The sequence below is a fragment of the Chrysoperla carnea genome, chromosome 2, assembly GCF_905475395.1.
Source record: "Chrysoperla carnea chromosome 2, inChrCarn1.1, whole genome shotgun sequence".
Lineage (NCBI taxonomy): Eukaryota > Metazoa > Arthropoda > Insecta > Neuroptera > Chrysopidae > Chrysoperla > Chrysoperla carnea.
This window is the reverse complement of record NC_058338.1, coordinates 42,884,283-42,909,768: the sequence shown is the minus strand read 5'-3', so window position 1 is coordinate 42,909,768 and position 25,486 is coordinate 42,884,283. Positions and strand designations below refer to the sequence as shown.

Below are 25,486 nucleotides of genomic sequence, written 5' to 3'. Positions count from 1 at the left end.
AGGAAATTTTTCGATGTACCAAAAACACGTCGAATCGATTGTAGGGACCAAAAAAAAAATTTTTTTGCAATAAACATATCAGCCAGCTTAAAAAATTGTGACATTAAAACACTTCAGAATCGGGCGCCATGTATCATGTCGTCATCTGTTATGACAATTCATAGTAAACAAGCAGAGAATGCCAGGGCCCAAAACTTGCGATATGATGAATGAGAAAGAGACTGCCAGTGAGTTTTCACCTGCGTCCTTGTCTAATCTATATGTCATTAGCAACATATTGCTTACATTATTGCTATTAAGTAAATAGTTAAAAAACGATTTATGGAATATTATTTAATACTTTACAAATTATTCAAAAAGTAGAAACGTCAAAAGAAACTTTTTTTACATAACAAACACAATATAAACTGCGGCCACATATTGGAGAATATGCAAACACTTTTTCATATTTCAGAAAAAAATAAATATATATATAGCCTCTTTTTACAAAACAAATATAATAACAGACACAAAATCTCTATATATCATATAATTATGACATATGACTATAGCAAAGACTCAGGGGAACTCACTGGCAGTCTTCCCTCTCATTCATCATATCGCATCCACTTACAGGCTAGCAGATCTCTCGCGTTCTCTATGTATATAAACTCTTTGGATTCAAAACCATTCATAAAAGATTTACATCTTGAACATTAAATTTTTAATTAAATGAACGATTAAAAAACGGTTTCGATAAGATGAAATTTTATGGACTTTAACTAACTTTTAAGACAAAAAAATTGGGGAAAAAATTTTTTTCGAAGTGTCTATTGCACAATTCTATTTTATTTACACTTTTATTCCTCAAAGTCATTTCATATCCTCTTCCAATCCACTACCACCTTGATTACTATTTAATTTGAATCTCAAAAATTTTGTTAGTCTTTTTTTTTTTACTTTGTTTTGTTTTTTATAATTTAATAAAATATAATACGTTGAGCTTAATTGTGTGCCTTTAAAGTAAAAAACTTACTAACAAATGTAAGCAATTAATGATTATTTATTAATCTTAATCTCTATAGAATTTTTTTTTTTGCTAAAAATATCCTTTGTTAAATAGCTAAGACAAATGAACTTTAAATTGCGCATGGTATTATTGAACTTATGTATGCAAATAGTATTTAGAAGACAGTGACCATAGTGATATTAAGACACAAATACAAAAAACAAATGATCAGAAAACAAACGTCGAACATTATTTTCATAAATAAAATAGACTCAGACAAAAAACAATTCATAGTGCGTATTTGTATGCGCTCAAAGAAATGTGGTTACTCTCTGGTTTTAAATACAATGTGATTCAAAAATAGCTTTTTGTTAAACCTGTTAAAACAATATTTCGACCGGTGTATTCATGGATTAGTAATCATTAGCTCTCACAAAATCATATCATGATTTAAGTAATAATACTAGACTTCCTGCATATTTATAATAATAACTTATATTAATAACTATATTAATAAATGATAAGCTTCGCTGTAGCACTTTATGCTTGCATAGAAATAGATAAAAAGTTTAAAAGCGAGTAAATTTTATAAAATTTGATAGATCCCCCATAAAAGACTTCACAACTTTTAAAATGGCTGAAACGATTTTCATGTAACTTACAGTTTTATAAGATACACCACTTCATGAGCTTTTATTTGACCCTACTTGGTTATATTTGAAAATATTCGATTGTACATCCCCAAGTTAAGCATCAAATGTGGGTTGAAAATATCTTGCCAAAATTTGATCTCAATTTATGCAGAAGTTGTTGACCATTTGTAATTATTAATTATTATTATAATTATTAAAAATTTATTGATAAAAATATTCTTAAGGAAAAAATTCCTCTCCATTAAAAAACTAATTTTTCCGAATTAAAGAAAACTTCTTTCTTCTGATAAGATCAATAAACATTTGCATTTCCTTGAGTGTGAAGTAACTTTTGTGTCATGCTGTTAAATGTAACGCACAATAAATATTTAAGAAAAAATAGAATAACAAGTAGGTATCTTAGTGTAAGAAAGACGCGCATGGTTCTAATATTGTAAACAGTATATATTGGTTTATGTATTGCGTGTATAAATAGTGCCAAAAGAATGCTGAACAGGATGACAGATGAAGATTTTCTAATGTTACTATTAATATTTTTTATTTTCTCTTTTTTCTCATTACTCAACTCAATAAATTCACTTAGGCGATTACATAGGGGTTATAATAAATAGTAATTACATCGCTAGACTGTTTTTGCAATGCACAAAGCAAATGCAATATTTTGTTTAGAAATAGAAAAGTTTCAAATTAATTGTAAAATTTTCGAAAACAAAATTATTGTACAGGGGAAGAACACGCTGAGTCCACTTAGTTTCACAGACATGGAACTGAGATATTTCCAATGAAAGGTATCGATTTTTAGCTAAGTACATGGTTAGCGTTGACTTGAAAGCGTAATATTTTGTCTAATATAAATGATACCAACTTCGAAGGGGATACCCTATCCAAATAAAAAACAAAAAGTATCAAAATCAAAACCAATTGACAGGATGGCTTGAGAAGCTCCTCTTTTTTCGTCAGCTGAAAGATTTCACCGTTGCATGCTTTAACCTTTGTAATCTGAAATACACGTTCCATTAAAAAAAAGAAAAGAAAAAAAAACAATAAAAAACACAAAAATGGGACATCGCATGTTTTTACCATGCACCCTTCAAATAATGAACATTGTGTCTTCATCCAATAGTTTATGTAAGTATCACTTTAATGCTACGATGTTTATGTTTGCTTTTAAAAGACCATCAGTTTAAAATAAGATATAAGAAATTAAAAAGGTGTAAATGTTTCTAAATCGGTTTATATTAATTACTGTAGTTAGTAATCGTCTTAAAAATAAAATGTAAGAAAATCAATTGGATGTTATGGTATTGTGTAGTTTTCGTTTAAATAATGAGTAATTCTCTTTCCTAACAAATGTTTCCAAATTCCAAAAAATGTATAGGTCTAAAAATATCTAATCTGGTTATTTACATATAAACAAAGACTTATAGATTCCTCAAAACGGAATGTAGATTAGCATCGTCTGCCATTTTTATATTGTTTGCAGTCATCAGATCATAATGGGTGTGGGAACAGTTCTTACAGCTATAGCAGGAATAATACACTTTTAAATAAAAATGAAATTAAATCTAGTTTTAAGAGCTAGAGTTAAAACCTAGTAATTGTTTAATAAACACTCACTGTTTTACTATTTGGAGGGCATAAGGCACCTCCGCGATAGCGTAAAATTGTCGTCTAGAAGGCGTTTTTAGTCGCTGAATACGAATCCGGTGTCGCTTTGCACGGATTCGATCACGTATTCTGAAAATCATGCTACTTTTGGCCAAGAAAAAATCCCCTGTAGCACTGGTTGGACGATAAATACCTAGGTCTCTTTATTTTTTTTGTAGGAATTTTCGGTCATATGGCACGATTTTCGACGTACGTGTCAAAATTCGTGTAATCAAACATAGGATTCGTATTCAATGTTAAAATCACTTACTAGAAGACCATTTTAAGCCAACATTTCCAAAAGAATTTTGGCTACATGTTTCCCCCGCTGGGGTCATGCATCCATACAATATTTTATGTCTAAAGTGATCTTATAAAGTGTTCCAATTTAAATCAGTAGATAAAATCTTATAAGCTGGATTGTCGAATAAGCACAATGATGATATTAGCGTTACTAAAGAAATAAATTCAAATTAAGTTAAAATTTAGTGTTAATTCTTAAGGTCATACTCGCCGGTAAATAAGCAATTTATAAAAAAATAATTCTAGAACAAACGATTTTCTACAATTTTCTCATTATAAATTTTTCAAAACATCATATCAGAAAGTAAAAAATTAATTTCCAAACCTTACGAAAAAGATGATTATTTAAAGTAAACGTTTTTGAGACGCATTGTATTTTCTACTAATCGTATTATATTTAATTCCTAATGCTTAAAATCTTTAACAATTAAATAATATTATTTAAACCAACTTGAAAATTAACAAGAAAATGCCTGGGGTAAATAAAAATTAAACGATTGATTCATAAATAAAGACATAAATTATTTAATTTCAATTTTCGAAAATATGGATTTTCTAATAGACCATAAGACACGCCATCATGATTTCGTTCTAGAATTTAAATGCTTGATTTGAAGAAAATTATCTTATAAACAAAATTCTAAATGTGTGAACTGATTAGTTTTTTTTAAATGTAACTAATTTTTACCTCTATATAAACAGAAATTGCGTTGTGTATTCTACCGTCATAATTCAAAACGCTTGAATGCCCACCATTTATAAATACCTCTTTTAGCTTTTTTCCATTTTACGATATTAGACAGGTCAATTCGATACAATGGTGATTTATGTGGAAATTTATTATTTGGTCCTAGTTCCTGCTCGAGATCGTTTTGGATAGTTATAAATCAATTGTTTCTCAAAAGATTAAAATTATATGAATACTAAAACAAAACAACTTTATCATAAACACAAACTTGCTATTACCATGGGGATATTCCCGGCAAAAAGGGCTTCTAGTGTTGGATACTATTTTTTGTAAAAATCTTTATTGATTAGAGATACAGTGCAACCTCGATATAACGAATCTGAAGGGAACCAGTAAATATTCGTTATATCAAGTAATTCGTTGAACTGAGGTTCGTTATGTTGAGGTTAGATTGGTCTAAAATTCGTTATAAAGAGGTAAAAGAATAGTTTTATTCACCTCAATATGTATTACGTACTTATACTAATAAATGATAACACATTTTTATCAAATTACTACATATGTATATGTATTTGCTATGTATTTATACTATTTCTTGATAGTTGAAAATTCGTTATATAGAGGTTGTACGCAAAGAATATTCGTAATGTAGAGGTATATTTTATATTGACTCTTATGGACAATTCAAGGGGATTACGAAAAATTCGTTAAATCGAGGAAATCGTTATATTGAGGTTCGTTATATTAAGGTTGCACTGTATATATATAGCGAAGGAAGCAACTAATGATCGTGAGTTCGTCTACATAGAATAAATACTTCTAAGTAAGTCAATTGGTGAAAGCTTAGAGAAGAAATTAGCTTCTCAAAATACTTATTCTACGCAGACAAAGTCACGGTCATCATCTCTTTATTTATGTGTTTATATATAACGACATCTATGAGTACTAATCGAAACTATTATCAGAGAAACTATAAGACATTTATATGTTATGACCTATAAAAACTTTCACCCCCCATTTCACAAATTTCAAGTTTTATTACCGCAATAAAAAGTAACCTTTCCAGGTCCTAGCTGTTTTCTATATCGAAGTTCATGAAAATTTTTTTAGCGGTTTAGGCGTGGAAATGCAACAGACATACAGACAGACTGATAGAGATTCTTTCGCATGTATCTTACCTATTAGTTACGATTGATTATAACATTACTCCGTATATTTTTAGGAGAATTATTGCAAATCCAAATCGATCGTTAAATTGATATAAATTCTGCTATCAGATGGCAATTTTTGTGGAATATGAAAATAAATGAATCAATAGGGAATATTCATGAAATTTTAATTTGGTTCAAATATTTTGTTTTTCTATAACTTTAATGGCTGTACATTTAAACTAAAACATTATTTTAGTTATTAATATATTTTTAATTACTTAAAAGTAATTTATAAAAGTACAAATTCAGTGAGAGAAATTGAAATTTCTAAAACGGAAATTCAAATTTTAAAACGGGTGTGACATCATATTATGTGGCATGTCATAAGAGGTTATATATAATGTTATTACTTTCATGGGCTTGTCAGACTTGTTCACATACTGTATGATATTAATTACTAATATTTTGTATGATATTATCATGAATATATACTATAATTACTACATCCGTGGGTATAACACATGTAATAAAAGTACATTGATCTGTCAAAAACTGACAGATCACATATTAATACGTCATCAACAAAGAGCGCTAAAAGAACTGCATTTAAACATATCCAAAAAATAATCAATTTTAAATATTTTTTTACACTTAATTGCAGCATTTTTAAACAGAATTTATATTTTTTACTATGTTATAACGGTGTAAACAATGAAATAAAAATATAAAAAAATACATGAATATTCCGTATTATTTTACCACACTTGTATACAGAGATCAAGTGAGTAACTTACACCATTTTATAAAAAATTCAAAAAATTTTAATTAGCAATAAAAATTCGATAATAAATGAGTGAAATAAATAAAATTTAAAATTAAAACAGTTTAAATGAATGTTCATTAAAATTTTAATTTAAAATGCAAACAAACGCGAAGACATAAAATATGTAATATTTTCACATAAAAATGAAAATAATCAATCATTAAAAATTTTTATGGCACGTGCCGTTTCGTCACAGCGGCATTGTATGTCAATGTTATTATTTAATAAATGCTGGGACAAAGTAAATGGTTGGTAATATGTTGTACTATGCTTGAAGTAGAATTTATGAACTATTGAATGAAGAAGCATGTGATAGCATATTCATATACTTATTAACTTTCAAATAAAAAGTTATGGTTTTCATATCAAAAATCAAAACCAAATATTTTTTTTTGAAATTGGTATTATGATTATGTTATACGACGTCTAAAAGTTTTATTTACGCCCAAAAGCTACTCCAAATGCAAATTTTTACAGAAATTTGCATTTCACAGCGAATCGACCAAAGATTCACGAAATTAAAACAATATAGGTTAGTTTAGGTTATATTGGCTGTCCACGAAGGACACAGACTATAGAGCCCATTGTTCGGGAATCGAATCCGCTAGCCTAGGCATAACGCGGTAAACTTTTTCAGAAAAAACACAAATTTTATAGTTTATCGGTTACTTTTAGTAAAACTTAGCAAAGCTGAAGCAAATAGCTTTTGATATTCAAGAAATTGAATTTTCGTAATTAAAAAGTATCTGATTTCTGAGAATCATATCCAACGCGGTTTGTTTTCGTTTAGTAACGCGCTTGTGATTAAAACCACATGTGAATTGTATCTAACTCCTTATTTATAGACATTATGTGCGAGTGTATTTGTAAGTGTTATATATTCAAGTACCGTCTGTCTCCATTCCATTTACATGTGTTCAAGGATTATTGTGAACACTATAGTAGTAGGGTCATTATATTAAATCGATCGAAAAATTAGGATGAATAACAATAAGTACCCTGTATATAAAGAAAACGTTGATAATGCATTATTGTTCTTACACATGATACATTTATAAAATGCTTCGGGGATATGTAAAAAAGTAAATAATTAAAAAAAATGAAAAACCCGACTGCATTAAATAAAATCTAAAAAGAAAGAAACAAGTCCAATTTACATAGCGACTTTAACAGTGGGGGGGGGGGCATTATTGGGAAGATTTGAGCCGGTCTAGGTTTTAATGGGACTGTTAAATACGCTATGTAAACTACTGACTTGTTTCTCTCTTTTCAGATTTTATTTAACGCAGTCGGGTTATTTTGGACTTTTTAGTGTGAAATCATTGAAAAACCCTGCACTTATTATACTATTTTAAGACTATTAAACCAATTTGTTATTATTCCCATTTTAATTTCCTTTATTTTGATACCCTACACGATTGTTAATTTTGTTTAGTTTTTTCAAACGCTTGGGTTTTTAAGACAAATACAATGATATCTAAAATGTTGAAATTCATTCAGTCGTTTGAAAGATGCGAGATAATAAAGAAAACACACAAATATACTCCTTGACAGTCGGGAAAAAAAGAGGTCCAATTATTGTAATGATAAAGCACTCAAAAACTTCCGCCTTTGTTACTCTTTCCAAGTATAACACACCTACCTTCTATTTTTAAAAAGAAAATGGTTCTTTTTAATCTATTTCTTACGATCGGCGAATATTTGATGGTACTTTCGCATATTTTCGTGACCATAGAATCTGTTCAACAAAATCTGTTATAACCCGTTTTTCATCTGAAATTGATTTATCAATTTCAGTTGAGCTATCTTGTGGATTTAATCGGAAAAGGATAAACATATTGCATTTCAATGTATTTCAAATATATTATATACTGATTAAATATAGTATACCGTGTGTTTACTTTAACTTGAAATATACGTGAAACTCCAAAATTAAGTTTAATCGAGGAAAATGCTTCAGTATTGAATTCGAATTGAAATTTTCAGATTCATTTTAAACCTCGCCCTGATTCATAATTAACGAAAATATTTTTATTTCTAAACATTTTTTTGTAAACCGAATAGCTAAGACAATAATTCATAGCTAACATTTAGCTTTTAGTGCGTCCCTTTATTCAGTTTGAACAAAAATAGTCTTTATAGAAAAACAGACGACGTATTTCATACAAGAGGTTTCTTAAAACAAAACGTTTTCTCCCTCTAAAAATTCATCAATTTTCAATCTTTGATGTACCATAAATAATTGAAGGTCGTTTGCATTAACCTAACTTTGATAACTAATTCATGTGAAGAAAAAAATTTGTAATGTAACTTTAATTTCTTTTCTGGTAAATAACAAAATACAGTTATTTTTATTAATTAATCTTTTTGGATAACATCAAAACGACGACAATATGGATTTAAATGATTTAAATGTACAAATAGAAAGAAAAAAAAATGACACTTTATGACGTCATTACCTGAAATTGCCATAGAGACTACATATCAAAAGTTGTTTTGCCAGAAAAAATTATTTAATTGCTTCTATCTTTTATGTTTATCAACCGATTTTAATTTTGATTTCATCATGTTGTCATCTAAATAACTCTGATAACAAAAAGTTTATCAGTTAGAATCCATAAGGCTCATCACTATGTGTAAATGATTATTCATAAAATAAATGAAATACTTATTTCATGAAATGAAATATGAAATTTTAACATATTATTACAAATAGTAATTACATACACTATAAAATGATGACTATAAAAATGAACCATCAAAAAATATAAGATCACCTGTTGAAATTACTATACTATACAGAATATACCAGAAACATTAAAAAAGTCTATACTCCACTCAAAATAGCTGAATTTACTCTGATTTAAGAATAGTAGAGCGTAAAATTACCTATCAAGCCTTTAGTACTTTCGTTCAAAACAGACTTAAATATGTATGTCTCGTATTTCTTAACTTTATACGAGATATCGATATACCAACTTAATAAACTTCCCGCTTTACATCTTTGGATTCTGGTTTGTTTAAAATGCACACTTTTTGGGTAAATGGCAAAAACAAATATGGAGAATAGATTTAAGATAGTAATTTTTTCGAAATGACCGTTTTCTTTTTTTGCGCATAAGAATATGTTTCTTCGAAGTAAAAAACAACTACAACTAAGCAAACTACTACTAAGTGGTATTCGCTATTCCTTTTACTTCGTTAATGTATCCTACTTTGAGTGGAGTATTATGTTGTTATAAAAGTTAACATTGGCTGATCGCCAAAAACTTAACCAGATGTACATAATAAGTTTGTTGTGTAATATTTTGATGAGATAATTCTTTATTTTTGTTATGAAATTTTATAATATAAACATTAGATTATGTAAAACTATAACATATATTGCAACTTTTATTTTTTTGTATAGGATAATCTACAAGATGTTTCGTTTAAAAGCAAAAATCAAAGCCATTAGTTTACAAATATGTTTACAATATTTGTAATAACAATACACAAGTTAAAAATTGTGAAAAATAATGTAATACATACATAATTGTTGAGAATAATAACAAAATACTATCTACAAAATTGAAATATAATTAAAAAAAGTGTCGTGAGCACCTGGTAGGAACTTTATTACTTTCGTATGTAGGTACATTATAAATGTAGCGCTTACATTTCAACTCCGGATTAGGATGAGTTCAAGACTACTTTTAGGATTGAAAAAGAAAATAATCGATTTTTAAATTAACAAGATTGTCCATTTGACGTTTTTAAATTTACGTTTTCTTACTTTATTTCCTTTCTAGGTATTGAAGGGAAATAAAGTAAGAAAAATGTTAAACTTAAATACGTCAAATGGACAATCTTGTCCTTCCCCAAAATTAGTTTGTAAAAAATATCGTACCCTCATTTTACTTTTGTCTGAAATTCTTAGTAGAACTTGTTCACTAGCTAAGCGTAGGTGGCAAAAGTACATACAAACAGTTTTTTTTAAACTCATGCTTAAAATCTTAAGTGAATATATTTCATCTCTATGAAATTTACACGACAATTATTTACCTGTGATGAAATTTTCGATAATTGCTATTTTTAAAATTAAATTACCCATATTTATACAACTATTCTTTAAAGGAATTACAACTTGTCAAGGCACAGCAAGTAATCACTCGAAATTGATAAAGTATGTTTATGAATTCTACCTCCGTACAGGCGCTAAACCATTTACTTTTTAATGGGCGTTACTTCTCAAGAAAGGGTCCATTTAAGACAATTGTGAAATTAAAGAGAAAGATAATCACATTCAAATCAAACTTTTTGAAAATAAAGGACATATAAGTACTTCAGGAGTAAACTAAAAGTTCCAATGGTCATAAGCCCAAAAACTGTTAGTTTTTAAGATATTTTACTAAGAAGTTGAGAAAAACATACAGATTTCAAATCAACAATAAATAACATGAGTATTAATAACGTCAATCGTATATCATCTATTTCTGTTTAAAACCTTTTATTTAAAACCAGACATCGGGGAGAGAGTGGTGAACATACATGGTACTTAAATCAAGAGTAGGTTTTGTTATGGTTTTAGTGATTTTCTAGGCACATGTACAAGTTTAGTATTAGTGATACATTAAACATCAATTTATGTCAATAGGAAGTTGAGTAATTAACAGATGAAACATGTGAGTGTGTATGTTATTTTCAATCTAATCCATCTTGTTAAATTCTCCCCTATTGCAAAAAGATCGGAATGTTAGTACGATGGACACACATCAAAAAAGATTTATTGACAATTTTTTATCCTGTATGGTTACATGACTTATTTGCGAATCTTAATCTGTTATTCGATTTTACTTTGATGTTTTATTATAATATAACGTATTTCAAGTTTTTCCATTGTATCGGATTCTTCTCTTCTGTTTTAATTGTAAAATATTCTTGCTGTTCTATTATCTCTGACCAGTATGAAGGGGAATATCGTACTGATTACCCCATTTTAATATTTTCTCTTTGTGTAAAACTTATATTCCCGTTTTGAAAAAAACAATAAACAGAAGCTATTGTAATCGAGTCAGGGGAAACAATTTTAATCTCCCTCAAAATTGAAAACTTTAAGTTTCAGAATACATTGATTTTGAAAACTGTAAAGATTGTCCGCGGTATTGCGTACGCTGTACTAGAAATACCCAATTAAATATTAAAAATATCGGACAATATTAAGGAGGTGAAAAAAATTACGTTCAATTTTTCAATAAATAAATAAACTCTCTGTTCGCCCCTTTATTATAATCAACTGGAAACCTTCTATCTTGCACAGTTTCGGAGAAAAAAAACATCGGGGCACTATATTACGTAATTTAATTTCTGGAAGTTCTCTCCGAAAACATAAAAGATAGAACGTTACCACGTTGGTATGAGGCTTTGAATTCTGCTTTAAATATTCTTTGTTCTGCATGACTTACAGATTTGTTTACTATAAAAAAAATACGCGAATCCATTATGGATCTATGGTTGAATAAAACACTCTAACATGAATATTAAATAGCGTAAAACTACAAGACGTCATAATCTAAAATTTGATAGAAAGAAGAAAAGATCAAGCTGGGAATCCATTCACTACGGTAGTTTTGGTAGACCTGTACCGGGAGGCAAGACAATCTAGTCCTAAGAATCCTCCCAGTGACTTTTTTGTTACTATGCATAATAATAATGAAGTCTTTCTCTATTTTTCATTAACCAACATCTTTTTATATGCATTTTGACTGTAAATTTTTATTTCATTTCGATAACACTAGTAATAGTTCAATTTTATTATTTTTCTGACAACACCGTTTCGTATCTTGAATTTTGCATGGCACAAAAAGTGTAGAGAATTTGCAAAGATCAGAATGAAGGAAGATGTTATATTACGTAAAAAAAACCTATAAATAATAAAACACAACCTCGGTGGTAAAAAACATACCGATTGTACACTTTCACACGAAAAACAATTCGAATGTTAAATAATAAAAATAGGTTTACTTCAAATGCGAATCATTCAGGATGAATAGAGAAAAAGAAATTTTATCAACAAAGAAAAAAAATAAGGTCATGATTCAAGTAGATGTTAAACAATGTTTTTTTTTATTTCGTCTTTAGTGAAAATGTGTTCATAAAAAATATTTTCACTCAAATTGACATGTTAAAAAATGATATTGCCAGGCAGGGATCTACGAATATTCTTTGTAAATATAGAGGTTTTGTGAAAATAAATTTTGGTTTGCCTGAAAAACGATAAAAGCTCAAAAATTGGTTTTGGTTTCAGTATACAGGGTGTTCTGTTATTGATAGCAGAAAATTATACCAATAAATTAAGCTTATCAAGACAAATGGAAAAGTTCTTTACCAAATTGCAATTCGAAGCCTGATTCGGGAAATGTGACTAAGGGAAAAATAGAATGATTTATGAATTCACAAACCTATCAAATTCATTAAATTAGTAGGTGTCACTTTAGAATATAGAGGGGACTATCATAAAACAATAATTGATTGTAAATTAATTTAATTAGGTAGCGAAAACTAAAAATAATATTTTGTCGTCTTTATTTATAAAGAAAAAAAATACAAACATATTTATAAAACTATTTCACCAATACAGTGACATTTAGATGTGGGAGGTATCAAATCATATATTAACATAGGTAATTATATATAACAGCAAAGGCAATGGAGGGTATTTTCATAAATATTTGTATTTAGCCTTTGAATACTTGATTTTAAAAAGTTAAGAAGAACAGGTTCTCTGTTGCTCTTTTATGATAGATTATATACAGGGCGTTCTGTTATTGATAGCAGATGTGGGAGGTATCAAATTATATATTAACGTAGGTACGGGGATATTAAATTGTGTAATACATAACATTCTATTGTTATAGTTTCAACTTTCTAGATTTTAAAATGAAAAAAATTTTATTATCTATGTGCATGTGAATAAATCACAGCTCACATTTTAAAGACACGAAATGATAGCTTTGCCATTTTTGCGTTCTAAAAATATTTCAAATTCATAAAATTACTTTTAATAGAGATCGACCCTTATACATTCGCATTAACTTTCTTGTTTAAAATTAAAATTAAATTATATCCTCTTATCTAAGACTTGAAATCAGTCATTTTGATTTATTTTCTTATCATATAAAAACAGTATTAAAAGTTTTACGATCAATTTTTTATTATTATAGTTATAATCATCTTTGGGTATTATTTTTTAAGCTTTAGACGTATTTACCATCAAATAATGTATACTTAGTTGTAAAATGTAACTAATAGCCGACAAACTTGATAATACAATACACTAGAATCAAAGTTTTGAGATCTTAAACTATAAAAGTAATACATTATTTTTTTTGAAACTTATATCAATGACTCACATGTGTAACATAAAAATCAAATAAAATACTGACTAAAGTTCATTGCTTTTATTATAGTTTTTTAACTGTTTCTTTTACAACTTTGTCATTAATCTGCGGTACGGAACGATTTATAAGAATATCAATAAACTTATTATTTTTTCTTCGAAAAAAAAATTGATTATACATCATGTTCCGGATAATGAAAAACAAGTGAAAATAACAATCGACTGAATTAAATAGTTGAATCCATAATAGTTTCAATTCCTTTGACCTTAATATATTACTTAACTTACACTGCGAACACCAGCTTGGGGGATCTTTTAGTTCCTTTTAAAGTAGTATAGCAGTGTATCGAGACGGGAAACTGTTCAGTCATATCAGCAATCATTTTGTACTTTCGATTGTGTCGAGCTTTACTTTATGCTTTAAGTAATATATTTTGAATTTTCCTTTCCTAATAATCCATTATAATATTAAAATTTTTTAATAAAAATCTATTGTAACATATGTTTTGTCTTGGTTAAAGACATTTTCAAACAATCTTAATATTATAGTGGATATATTTCGTGTATATTTCAATTATAATTTTTTAATTGTTTATTATACAACTAATGGTACGAAAAACTTTGACAAAATATTAAATTTTATTGGCCTATTTTAACACGTATTAAAAATAAATAAAAAGCAAAAAAAACTTTTTTAAAAACTCAGTTGACTACAAATTAACTGTCAAATTCGATCAGCTGTTAAATTCATTGACATAACTGTTTTTTTTTACAAAAGGTAACGTAATTTTAAATTTTAAATTTTAAATTATATTTTTATATAGTAATATTAACAACCAAATTTTCAGAGTATTTTAAATGGTGCCTCTGCTAGGTATGAACTTCACTTATTCACTTTAAATGAACCCTTCAAAGCGTTATTTTCTCTGGATAGTTTACGACAGATTACAAATTTTCTATGTTACGTTTTAACTAATTTGACAAACAAAGTTTTGTTGCGAGTAAATTTTGAATATATTTTCCAATATTAATCCAGTGTCAACTCGAATCGTTTACTAAGAATAGAAAAATAAATTTCTGTCGCTTGAAAGTCAACCTTAGAGTTCCAATCTCCGAGAACCGAAATAACCGTACCATTTAAAAACGAACAAAAGTAAGCCTCACCTTATACGTGTATGTCTGTCTGGTATTCAGATTTATATTATCATCGTTTGCGATGTGAATTATCATGTATGGATTGAAATTTCAGATTCATTACTCCCTCAGATTTTTTAAGGGAATGATTCAAAGAGACTTTTAACCGAAAGCATTATGCTTTTGACTTCAGACGAAAATTATACCATGTAGTTTTGATAAAAATCGTACTCAAAAAACTACAACAAATTGCAATTCAGAGAATTAACAGAAGAATCTTGACCGTACTTATTTTACTACTCACTTTTAAGTGAGTAAGTTTTTGGCAGATATTTATTTCCGTGAAATGGAAAATATTCATTATCAAATATTTAAACAAAATTAGCAAAAAAAGAATTTGGTTTCACATTATTTGCATTACTTACAGATGTTATTTATGTTAAAAAATCAATTTTATTTATGTAAATCAGTATTAAAGGATATTCAACCATAGCTTGTACTCCATTCTTTTTGAAAATCACAATTCGTAAAACTTGACCACTTGATTGGCAGATTGTGTGTAAAACTTCCTGCAACAAAAAAAGAAAATATATATTAAAAACTATTTAGATATTATTATTTGAATTAAATAATTTTTAAAACATACACATACAAAATTTAAAAAAAACAAGCAGATAAGCCTCTTAATGGAGAGTATAACCTTCGTTTCTAATCGTTTAAAAAACGTAACCAAAAATGCAATAAAACTTTATTTGTATAAAAATATGTAATTTTTGCTTCTTTAATATGTATAAAATGAAACCCCTATAAAACATTTATTATTTAAATACAATTTTGAATTTGAGTTTAGGCTTTTTATTTATTTGCCCTTTTCATAGACTAATTCAACTTTTTGATAGATAATTTTGCGATTTTCTTACATAATAACGAATGCAAATAGTCTTCATATCACTATTATTATTAATAGTAATCGTCGATTATTCTGAGAATTTTAACAATAAATATTCTTCATTAAAGAGAATTGAAAAAAATACACTCGAACCAGGCTATTCAACACCCTACCAATTAGGCTAGTTCTAGACACAGAGTGCAATTTTTTCAACTCATTGAAATTTTACTTTGTTTATCCACTTATTTATTATTATTACTTTTTGTTTTTGTTTACTTTTAATCATACATACGATATTTATTTACATCATAATCTCTCGATTATAATTGATGTTTTTAATATGATACATACAGACGTAAACTAAATATTGACAAATATCTTGTCTAGTAATTTTAATTAAAGAGAATTGAAAAAAATTGGTAGGGCGCTTGACTTGAATCCAAGAAGTCCGGGTTCGAGTCCTGAATCGAGTGTATTTTTTTCAATTTTCTTTAATTAAGATTACTAGACAAGATATTGTCAATATTTAGTTTACGCCTGTATGTATCATATTAAAAACATCAATTATAATCGAGAGACCATGATGTAAATAAATATAGTATGCATGATTAAAAGTAAACAAAAACAAAAAGTAAAAATATTCTTCAAATAACAGGTTTGGTTATATCGTTCCACCATTTGAATTGCAACACTACTAGATTAATCACAAAATTTTCCGACATGTTAATTTTAAGCAAACACTATTTACAATTTAAGGCATTTGCAGAAACTACACACCAAAACATTGTTTGGCGTTATTAGCTATCGGAAAATAGATTTTTTATTAGGAAATCTAAAAAAGGATACAATTTAAATGGCGAACGATCATCATTTCGAGATTCATTATTAATATTTTTTGGACAATCTAGAAATGGAACAATTGGCTGTTCGATAGAGGAAACTCTCCTCTGTATGGTTAAAAAATGTTATTTATTTTTATGGCAGTTGGACCAAAAAGCCAACACCTTCATATTATGTCAAAGTTACGATGACAAAGATATAACTTTTTCCCACTTTTTCAAATCTATGTATAAAAGTGTAAAGTTGAGATTTTTACGATCAAATCATTACTGGAAAAGTAGTGTAGTGCATCTATATCTGAAATGACTTATTATCGATTTTTTAGAGCCTTTTCAACAAATTTCCGGTTCAACAACTCTGCTAGTAAACATTATTACGATAAGATAAATGAATTTGTGAAAAAAGAAACATTTTGAATTTATATCTGTATTCGATTTAACGACATTACATGATTTCAAATCATGGTGTGATGATTTTTTTATGTGAAAGTTGACAGCTTTTTATATTACATAAAAGAATCAAATAACACTACCTACTCATTGTATACAATACATTGACGATAACCAGATTACGTTTATCTCGCTTCGTTCTAGTATGAACTAAATTTTCATCAGTTTTTATTATTTACTTTTATGACTCTTTTAAATGAGGAAATAATGAGTACATGATTACAAGAGAAGATTAATAGAATTTCGTTCTTTTTTATGTTCACTTTATTTCTCCAATTAAAATTTACAGTTATTTTCTCGTTAATGGTTACTTCTTCAACTGGTTCAAGAAACAGAAAATGCTTATTTTTTTTTGGTATGGAACAATTTTCAAGTGAAACTGACTTCATATCGAAATTACCTTAATTAAAATATTCTTGCTAGAACAGATAAAAAAAATTCGTAGCGCTTATTTTGCTTAGACATGCTATTCATTCAAGGATAATTTAGTCTAAAGAACGATCATCATATACTGCAGGCGGAAACCTCCAAAAAAGGGAGGTAAGTAGGCTCATAAGCAACAGCGACAGTCCATTCAGAGATGTCACAATATACAGCCAGCCTACAATTAAATGTATAATTAAAAGTCGTCAATATCAGAGATATAGTGACGATTGTTGATAGATATTGACTTACATACAAAATAGCAAAGTAGCAAAGTTTATTCAAGTCTCCAAGTGAGAATCACACTGTCGACCAAGCACTCCAACTCAGCCTAGCCTCTATTAATTTTACGAGAAATAAACCTAATTTTATTTTATAAAAATCTATTTTTTTTGTAATTAAAACTTAACCAAATTTATGGGATAACATTTTTACTAAGTAGTTGATATGCATTCACCAAAGAAGTACAGAGCTGTCATATTGGTTACTCAGAAAAATTATTCTTCGAAGACAAACTAATTTTTGACCTGAGCATAAACCCTTTTAAATTTGCAGAATGTCATCATTAACTGATGTTTTTAGATTCCTTGTCGACTTTGTTTGGAGTCGGAAGTCATCAGACAAATAACTGTTTGCTGTTATATTATACTTTTGACGTATATAATTCAATTTTTCATAACAAAATCATTCTAATTAAATGTAACATACAATATTAAAATGAAGTACACGATTTAAAATAAAAGGAGTGACTATTACGTTTGGCCTTCACATTTTTTTATAGTGATGACAGTACCAGCTCAGTACTGGTATCAGTAAGTACTTCACGTTGCAATATCAGTTATTGTTAACGAATAAGTCGAATTTACAATTAGCCTATTTTGAAAGACATTCAACACAATGATAAAAGTAATATAACAATATTTTATGCAAATGTGGCGAGTTTTTGCCACTTGTAAATTTTTCTGTGTATTATTCAAACGGAGCCTATTCCTCTAATAAAAAAAAAAAAAAAAATGGCGCAGGAGCTGCGTTAGCTAAGCAGCGAATTTCCTCAGAGATTGAACATATAACACCTTATTCTAACAATCGAATATTGCATTTTTATTTTTCACGAAATTTTATTTCAACAACTAAGCGTATAGAGAAAAAATCACAGGAGTTCTTTTTTGCTTAAAACTGATTAAAAAATACAAAAATATTTGTTATTTGGAAAAAAATTCAAAGCCCCCCGCTACATGTTTATCGGACGATTTTGCTCATTAACGAGCTTGACCTTTCCAATACCAAAACCCTACTTAATACACCAAATTTTACCAAATTTTATTCAAATCGGACTTAAATTGCAACCGCTAGTGCGTTTACAGACACAAACGTATAGATGCGTTTGTATATACATACATTTGTATATACATACAAATTTTTAACGAATTGTCGTAGGAAATGGAGCTATTGCTTTTGTACTGATGGTGGAAATTTTGAAAAAATTTCTTAAAATGTTCATCGATCCTACCTACTATATTTCCAAAATTCCACCATCAGTACAAAAGCAATAGCTTCATTTCCTACGACAATTCGCAAAAAATTTCTATAGATTAATACTATGAGCCATGAATTTACAACGTGGATTTATTTTATGAAAAGTCTTAACGATATCAACGAGATATACTGTGTGTACGGTATTCTATATGATGATTATATGATCTTAAACCAATATGTACCGACATTTACATGTTTGTAATTACTTTTAAACATTTTTTAAAAACTTATTTACACAAATGTCTGGTGTTGTTTTCCTAATTTCGTGTTGAATAAATGAGTTTGTAACATGAAAATAATGACAAATAAAAATAAATAAAGAATATTATTCTATTAGTGTAGCATGAAGCGGCGTACAAATGACGAAAATTTTATCTAACAAAACTAGCATTATTTCTATATAAAAAAAAACTATGTTCGAGCTTGAAATTTGTTCGATTGAGATCCGCTACTCTCTTCTTTTTATGAAAATATATTAAATATACCAGAAAAAATTACAGTCTAGAGTGATAACAGCTTTGGCGAACTGAAAAAGTAGGAGCATTGCATTCGATGGAACAAATGAGAGAGAGTATTTGATTTGTACCCTTAATATCTCGAGATTTTCGTGTAATTAATAAAGGAACGAGAGCTTCGATTTTTGAGAGCTCTCTTCAATGTGGCGGGAATTATTTTTTATAAATCTTCTATCAAAATCAAAAGTTGAGTAGCAGGTACCCTGAATTCAGAATTAGTCACAAAGTCTAATGATCCCCTCATACAAATTTATTAAAGAAGTCTTTAAATTCAATTTGATTGATACAACTTTTCAATATAACTTCTACGAGGTATTGATGAAAAACTGCACGTTAGTCTTGGTTTTACATGCAAGAATCTTGATATTTACTTAATCATACTTTTCTTAGTAACCAACAAGAATTACGAGTAAGAAGATTTAAGAAAAAAAATTCATTCAGCCTTCTTTATTTAGGATTTTGAATTCCAAAAGACATAGAACTAGAAAACGAGGGACAAATTTTAAGGTGAAAACCGCGTTCCGTTGTTTGTTCGTGACCAATTGTTTTTTTCATGCTTATATGATACAAAACAGTAAATGAGAGAAAAAAGTGAAAATGAGCTTTGCTACCCATTGTATGTACACAGCTTTGATCGCTAAGTGACACAAGACGAAGAATGACAACGCTCATCACTTTACTTGAGTTATTTCACCGAGGCAACATTTTAAAAAAAACAAAGTACGTTTTAATAACACAATTTAATTTAAGTGGTTCGATTTTTCAATTCTGATTTAATATAACTTATATTTCGCAAAAGTTATAAATTCGAATCAATTAAATTGTACTATTAGGCTCGAAAACACACTTTCAAGTTCAAACGTTGGCCTCGATTAAATAACTAAAGTATAGTCAGAGGTTCTTTTCGTTAGCAATTTTTCGGCGTTCGTACGCCGCGCCGCTCCGTCTTACACTAATATGTATTCGTTGTGTGCGTAGTCATGGTAGGGATAATAAAATCGATGCCAGCGCTTTAAGTGAAAAATTTTGGAGATAAAGTGGGCTGTTATGACTAATTTGCAATTCTTTACATGTTAATGATATAGAAACTGTCAAATTAAAATGATTGAAAAACACTAATTAATTAAACTTAATGCATTAAAAATTGTGAAAATAAGAAATCAAATTGTACAAATATTATTTTTCAAATGTTAATTATCGTAATTATTTATTTAAATTTGTGAAACAAGAATATTAAATTTTAAATGTAAGTTTTCAATGCAATCCACACAATTATATATGCATCCATTAATTCTATAATTAAAGTAGTGTATCGTTGTCATGGAAACGAAATTCACGCTCGGAGCGAATAACAAGTGCATGCACGTTAGAATAAACATATAAATACATGCATAGTGTGCGGCTGTACGGTGTACATATGTGACATGTTAGTGGTTGATGTTGATATTCATTCTACTTCCATTCCATCAAACATATTATAATTATTTCTTGTGGAATGTACATGTCTAAATGTTTTATAGCGGTATAATTAATTACCTTCAACTACATGATTATATAGAAAAAGCGTGTCATCATAAATGAATACTATTTATCTGATTTTAAAATGTAATCAAATAGAATAGAATGAATGATTTTTAAAAAAAACTCGGTTATTATGTTCATTTAATTATATAATTCGTTTTTTTTTATAACTATTATTATCATATCATTTTAAAGTATAATTTATTTAAATTATACAAAATATTAAAATATATCATATTTATACAGAGCTTTGATCTTTTAATTTAATGGTAAGATATACAAAGTATAGATAGTAAAATTATTTTTCACATCCTCTGCAGTTGCCATAACATAATAGAGTTGAATTTGATCTTGCTTGTCAAAGTTGTTTAAAAATTTGCCCATCCTCATAATTGGTAAGAGATCCATAAACAAGTTAACGACAAAAATTAATATTTGAAAAAAAATTGTATATCAAAAAATTGCTCCTGAAATTCTCTTTCAAAATATACAATTGCTCCACTTAAACAATTAATAGTTAATTAGTTATTCATGATTAATAATTTTTCCCCGATTGTCTCCATTTACATTTACATATACATACTTCAATCGTTAATATTAAAAAACAATCAAGATGGCGTTAGAAGGAATTAAATGACAAACTAATTTGGCGTTTAAAACGCCAAATTTTTTTAATAATGAATAAATAATTAACTACTAATTATGTAACTGAAGCGATTATATATTCTGAAGCAGCATTCCAAGAGCAATTTTTTTATATATAATTTTTTTTAAACGATTAAAATATGTAAATATAAATTGAGACAATTGGGAATTCAAAATTTCTAATCATGAATAACTAATTAACTGTTAATTATGTAAGTGGAGCATTTCATTTTCATTTCATTAACGCTTTTTTAAATTTATTTATATTATAATTTTATTGTACATAGCCTATAAGTATATTTATTTTCTATATAAAATGGCCATTTTAATATGCAAATAATTAATTCAATAAATATTTACATTATAATAAATATAATTATAGTTATTTTGATTTTTGTTCTAAAATTAATCACTAATTCAAATTCGTGCTTGTAAATTAAAGAATATTTAACGCGCAAAATATTTGACGGGTGCGCAGAATGTGCGAAAAATCCCTCATCATGCGCCTAAAGATTATCGAACGATTGACACGAGCATGAAGGTTATAAAGAAGGAGAAAGATCGCTATGTACTAAAGCATTAGCGCACCTGTCCCTGAAAATTTGTAGAATTTATAGTTAATTTTTAAGCCACCAGCCGCGCTGTCATCAAGAAGTATTATCTGCGAAGTGGATGAAGTTAGTTGCATAATGTACAAATTGATATATCATTTCAAATTAGCGCACAACAGCCCGCCTTTATTGATACTTCTTAGCGGTCGCAGCGCCTCACTTATTTTATCCATATTTCGGGGACAATATTTTCTATAGCGATCGTTCTCCTTCTTATAAGCTTCATGGACACGAGTGTGGACAGGTTAATAGCATCGTAATTGATATAATAAGCCAACATACTAAGGAAAAAATGCGGAATGGATCAGGCAATGCGCAATCAGGAAAGAAATCTTACCTATACGACGTACTACATCGAAGAACTTATATATTACGTTCAAGTATAATATGAAAACAAAGTAATGTTTTGAAAACACGTCAACAGTTAGTTGTTCAACTAGTGAAATGGCCAAAGCTAAGTGCATGCGCGTTACCGACGCATAGGTATTCATAAAACTACACAATCATGTATGGGATGAAAAAATGATGTTAGTATGGTCATATATTACTGTATACAACTGAATGTATACTGTTTTTTGTCATGTAAAAATGTAAAAATTATATGATTCTCTATGATTATATGATTCTAACCGTTGAACTATATGGTAATAATAAAAAAAGGATTAATCATAATTAAAAAAGTTTGTAAAAGAAAAATATCTTTCTAAGTAGACTTTTTGTACAAAGCCAGTGCCCACTTATAAAATTATTTGTAGCAAGTCAAAAATTTATGCAGGCGTACTGTTGGTGTAGTCTAACAACAATAAAAAATTATGTAATCGAGAAAGAGCAAAAAGAAAACAATTTTATGACAAACAAAAACATGAGTTTTGAATTATTTTTTAATTTTATTTAAATAAATATAAAATAGCTCCAAACATTATAAATTTGCTGAATTTTTACCTATTATCTAATCTCTTTAATGTTCCCTGATTGGTCTAGAACTATTGGTATTAGACATATATTACATGGCATATACTATATAGTGTAGTTGGATCTCACACAATAATTTTATTCCGAATTTTGTTATCTCGGAAACCAATATGGCTGCTTATTTGTTATTTTCCAGATGCAATACATCCAGTGTTACTCCTTCCAACAAGGCGAATCGAGCGACATTTCGTTAATAGAAGGTTACGTTAGGTTAGAATGGCCGTCCTGAGGTGGGACACACTTAGACCATAGGGTCCGATATCAATTTAGGTACAGAGTAATTCCATAGATGATTTATTAAAAAAAATGTTTGACTTCAAAGAAATAACCGTTTCCTAGATTTGAAATACGATGACAGGAGTAAAATATCCTTTTTATGTGTCGTATAATAAAAACTTAAAATAAAAGCTCGAGTGCTTAAATTATGAGAATAACACAAAGAATACAATTATTAGTAGCACGTTTTAAACTTACTTCCTCAATTTTTTTATAATATAGTTCAATACCGGTAGGTATAATTAATATTGATCGTAAAAAACAACGGAGATAGGGAGCAGGACCCTTTTTTTATTAAGGTAATAGATTGGAACCTCTATTTTGTAAATACGCATATGTAGTTCTATTTTATTTGATAAATTATTGAAAGGGTAAATGTCCATTAATTTCACTAAAAGTATATTTTTAAGTTGATTTACCGATTTTAGGTAATAAAGCTGCAGAGTATATTTACATACAGTAGATATATTCAAATGAATTTATATTTGTTCTAATTCGTATACATTTACAAAATTCATATCGAGTATTCGAGTAAAACGGGAACCTACACACAACTATTAAAGAAATTTACATTGTAAGTTTATATAGCTTGTGCAGCATTATCATATAGCAAGTTGTGTATGAAGATACGGTATATAAATACATTTCGCCGTGGATTTGAATTCTCCGTCTGTTTAACCATGGCAAAGGGTTTAAGAGAATTCACTTTCAACAATATGTCAGATTTCGGAAGTTTTTCATAGATGTATATTTACAAATATATTTATTTTTTAATATAATTTTTTTTAGCAAAATTATGACCATTTTCACTAGGTATCATTCAAGTCAATTATTTCTAAAGTTTCTCAAGACTCTTGGTTAAAGGGGTCACTTTTGGAATCCCCTGAGACCCAACAAGAGAGCCAACTCATAAGAAAATTTAAAAGGAAAATGTTTAAAGGAAAATGAATTGAAATTTGGAATTTAATCTTCATAGGTCGTTCCGTGGTCACTTTTTCGGAAAAATGCTCCTCTTATCAAAACTATTGTAACAAACAAATACCAAATTTTAAACAATATTCAACAACAAATAATAATGCAGAAAATACTTATCTATGATGAAAAAAGTAAATAAAAGTAAGAAGAAAATAATACATTTCATTCTTCATGATTTACTCTCCATGGGGCAAAGTTTGTTCGACATTGAAGTTGCATGGTCTGTTGAATTATACCAACAAAGATTGCAGGCAGGTCTTGTCGTAAAGTATGCATCCTTACTATATAGTATTATTGAACATGTAAAACGCTCTAATGTATATTTTTATTTAAAACTGGTTCGGCAACAAAAGTAATAAAAATGTACACATGCAAGTGATAATATTTATAGAATCCCATTGTAACATTTAGAAATGCATACATACATCGATTAAAATAATAGAATGATATTTTAATCAAATATCTTGTTTATTCTTTTAGTGTTTATTAAAGCTAGCTTAAAATCTAGTCAAGGCTATAGTTATTTCTACAGCTTTGCTCCAAGATTCGTTCTCGTAGCCCCAAATAGAAGCAAGGAGGAGGTTAGATACGGAAATATATATAGCGATCGATTTATATACCGTTTTGCACCAAATTTCATCCATCTACCTAAATGAAAATTTTTGAATTAACTTTGGGAATGTATATTTCAACTCTGAGAGTAGATGCCAATCATTTCATGTTTCACGACTATATTCTTCCCAAAAGGATCTATTTGAAATATTTGAAGAAAAACAAACATTGAACTCTCTCTCGTAACGAAGCCTGAGTAAAAAATTTCTTTAACCCAATATTATACCCCTTTTTAATGTGTACAAAATTTACGATGTAATTGACATTCAAACGATATCCTTTGATGAATTCAATGCAAAATATAAATTTTAAAATACCAATATTGAAATTGAAAAAAAAAAAATTAGGAATTAAAGAAAGTCAAACTGAACATTCAGAGCACTTAACCATTTTCTCAGTAAATATGCACTTCAACCAAAATTGGCAACAAAAGAAACTTTTTAATTTTAATGATATC

At 28.2% G+C, this 25,486-nt stretch overlaps 1 protein-coding gene across 1 annotated transcript in view; it reads right to left on the bottom strand.

The window, feature by feature from the left end:
• LOC123293240 (heterogeneous nuclear ribonucleoprotein L) overlaps positions 1-25,486 on the bottom strand; it is a 406,564-nt gene that overhangs the window by 266,790 nt on the left and 114,288 nt on the right. Inside the window, exon 3 of the mRNA XM_044873989.1 lies at positions 15,249-15,334. Coding sequence (XP_044729924.1) covers positions 15,249-15,334 — 86 coding nt within the window. The remainder of the gene's footprint in view (positions 1-15,248; positions 15,335-25,486) is intronic.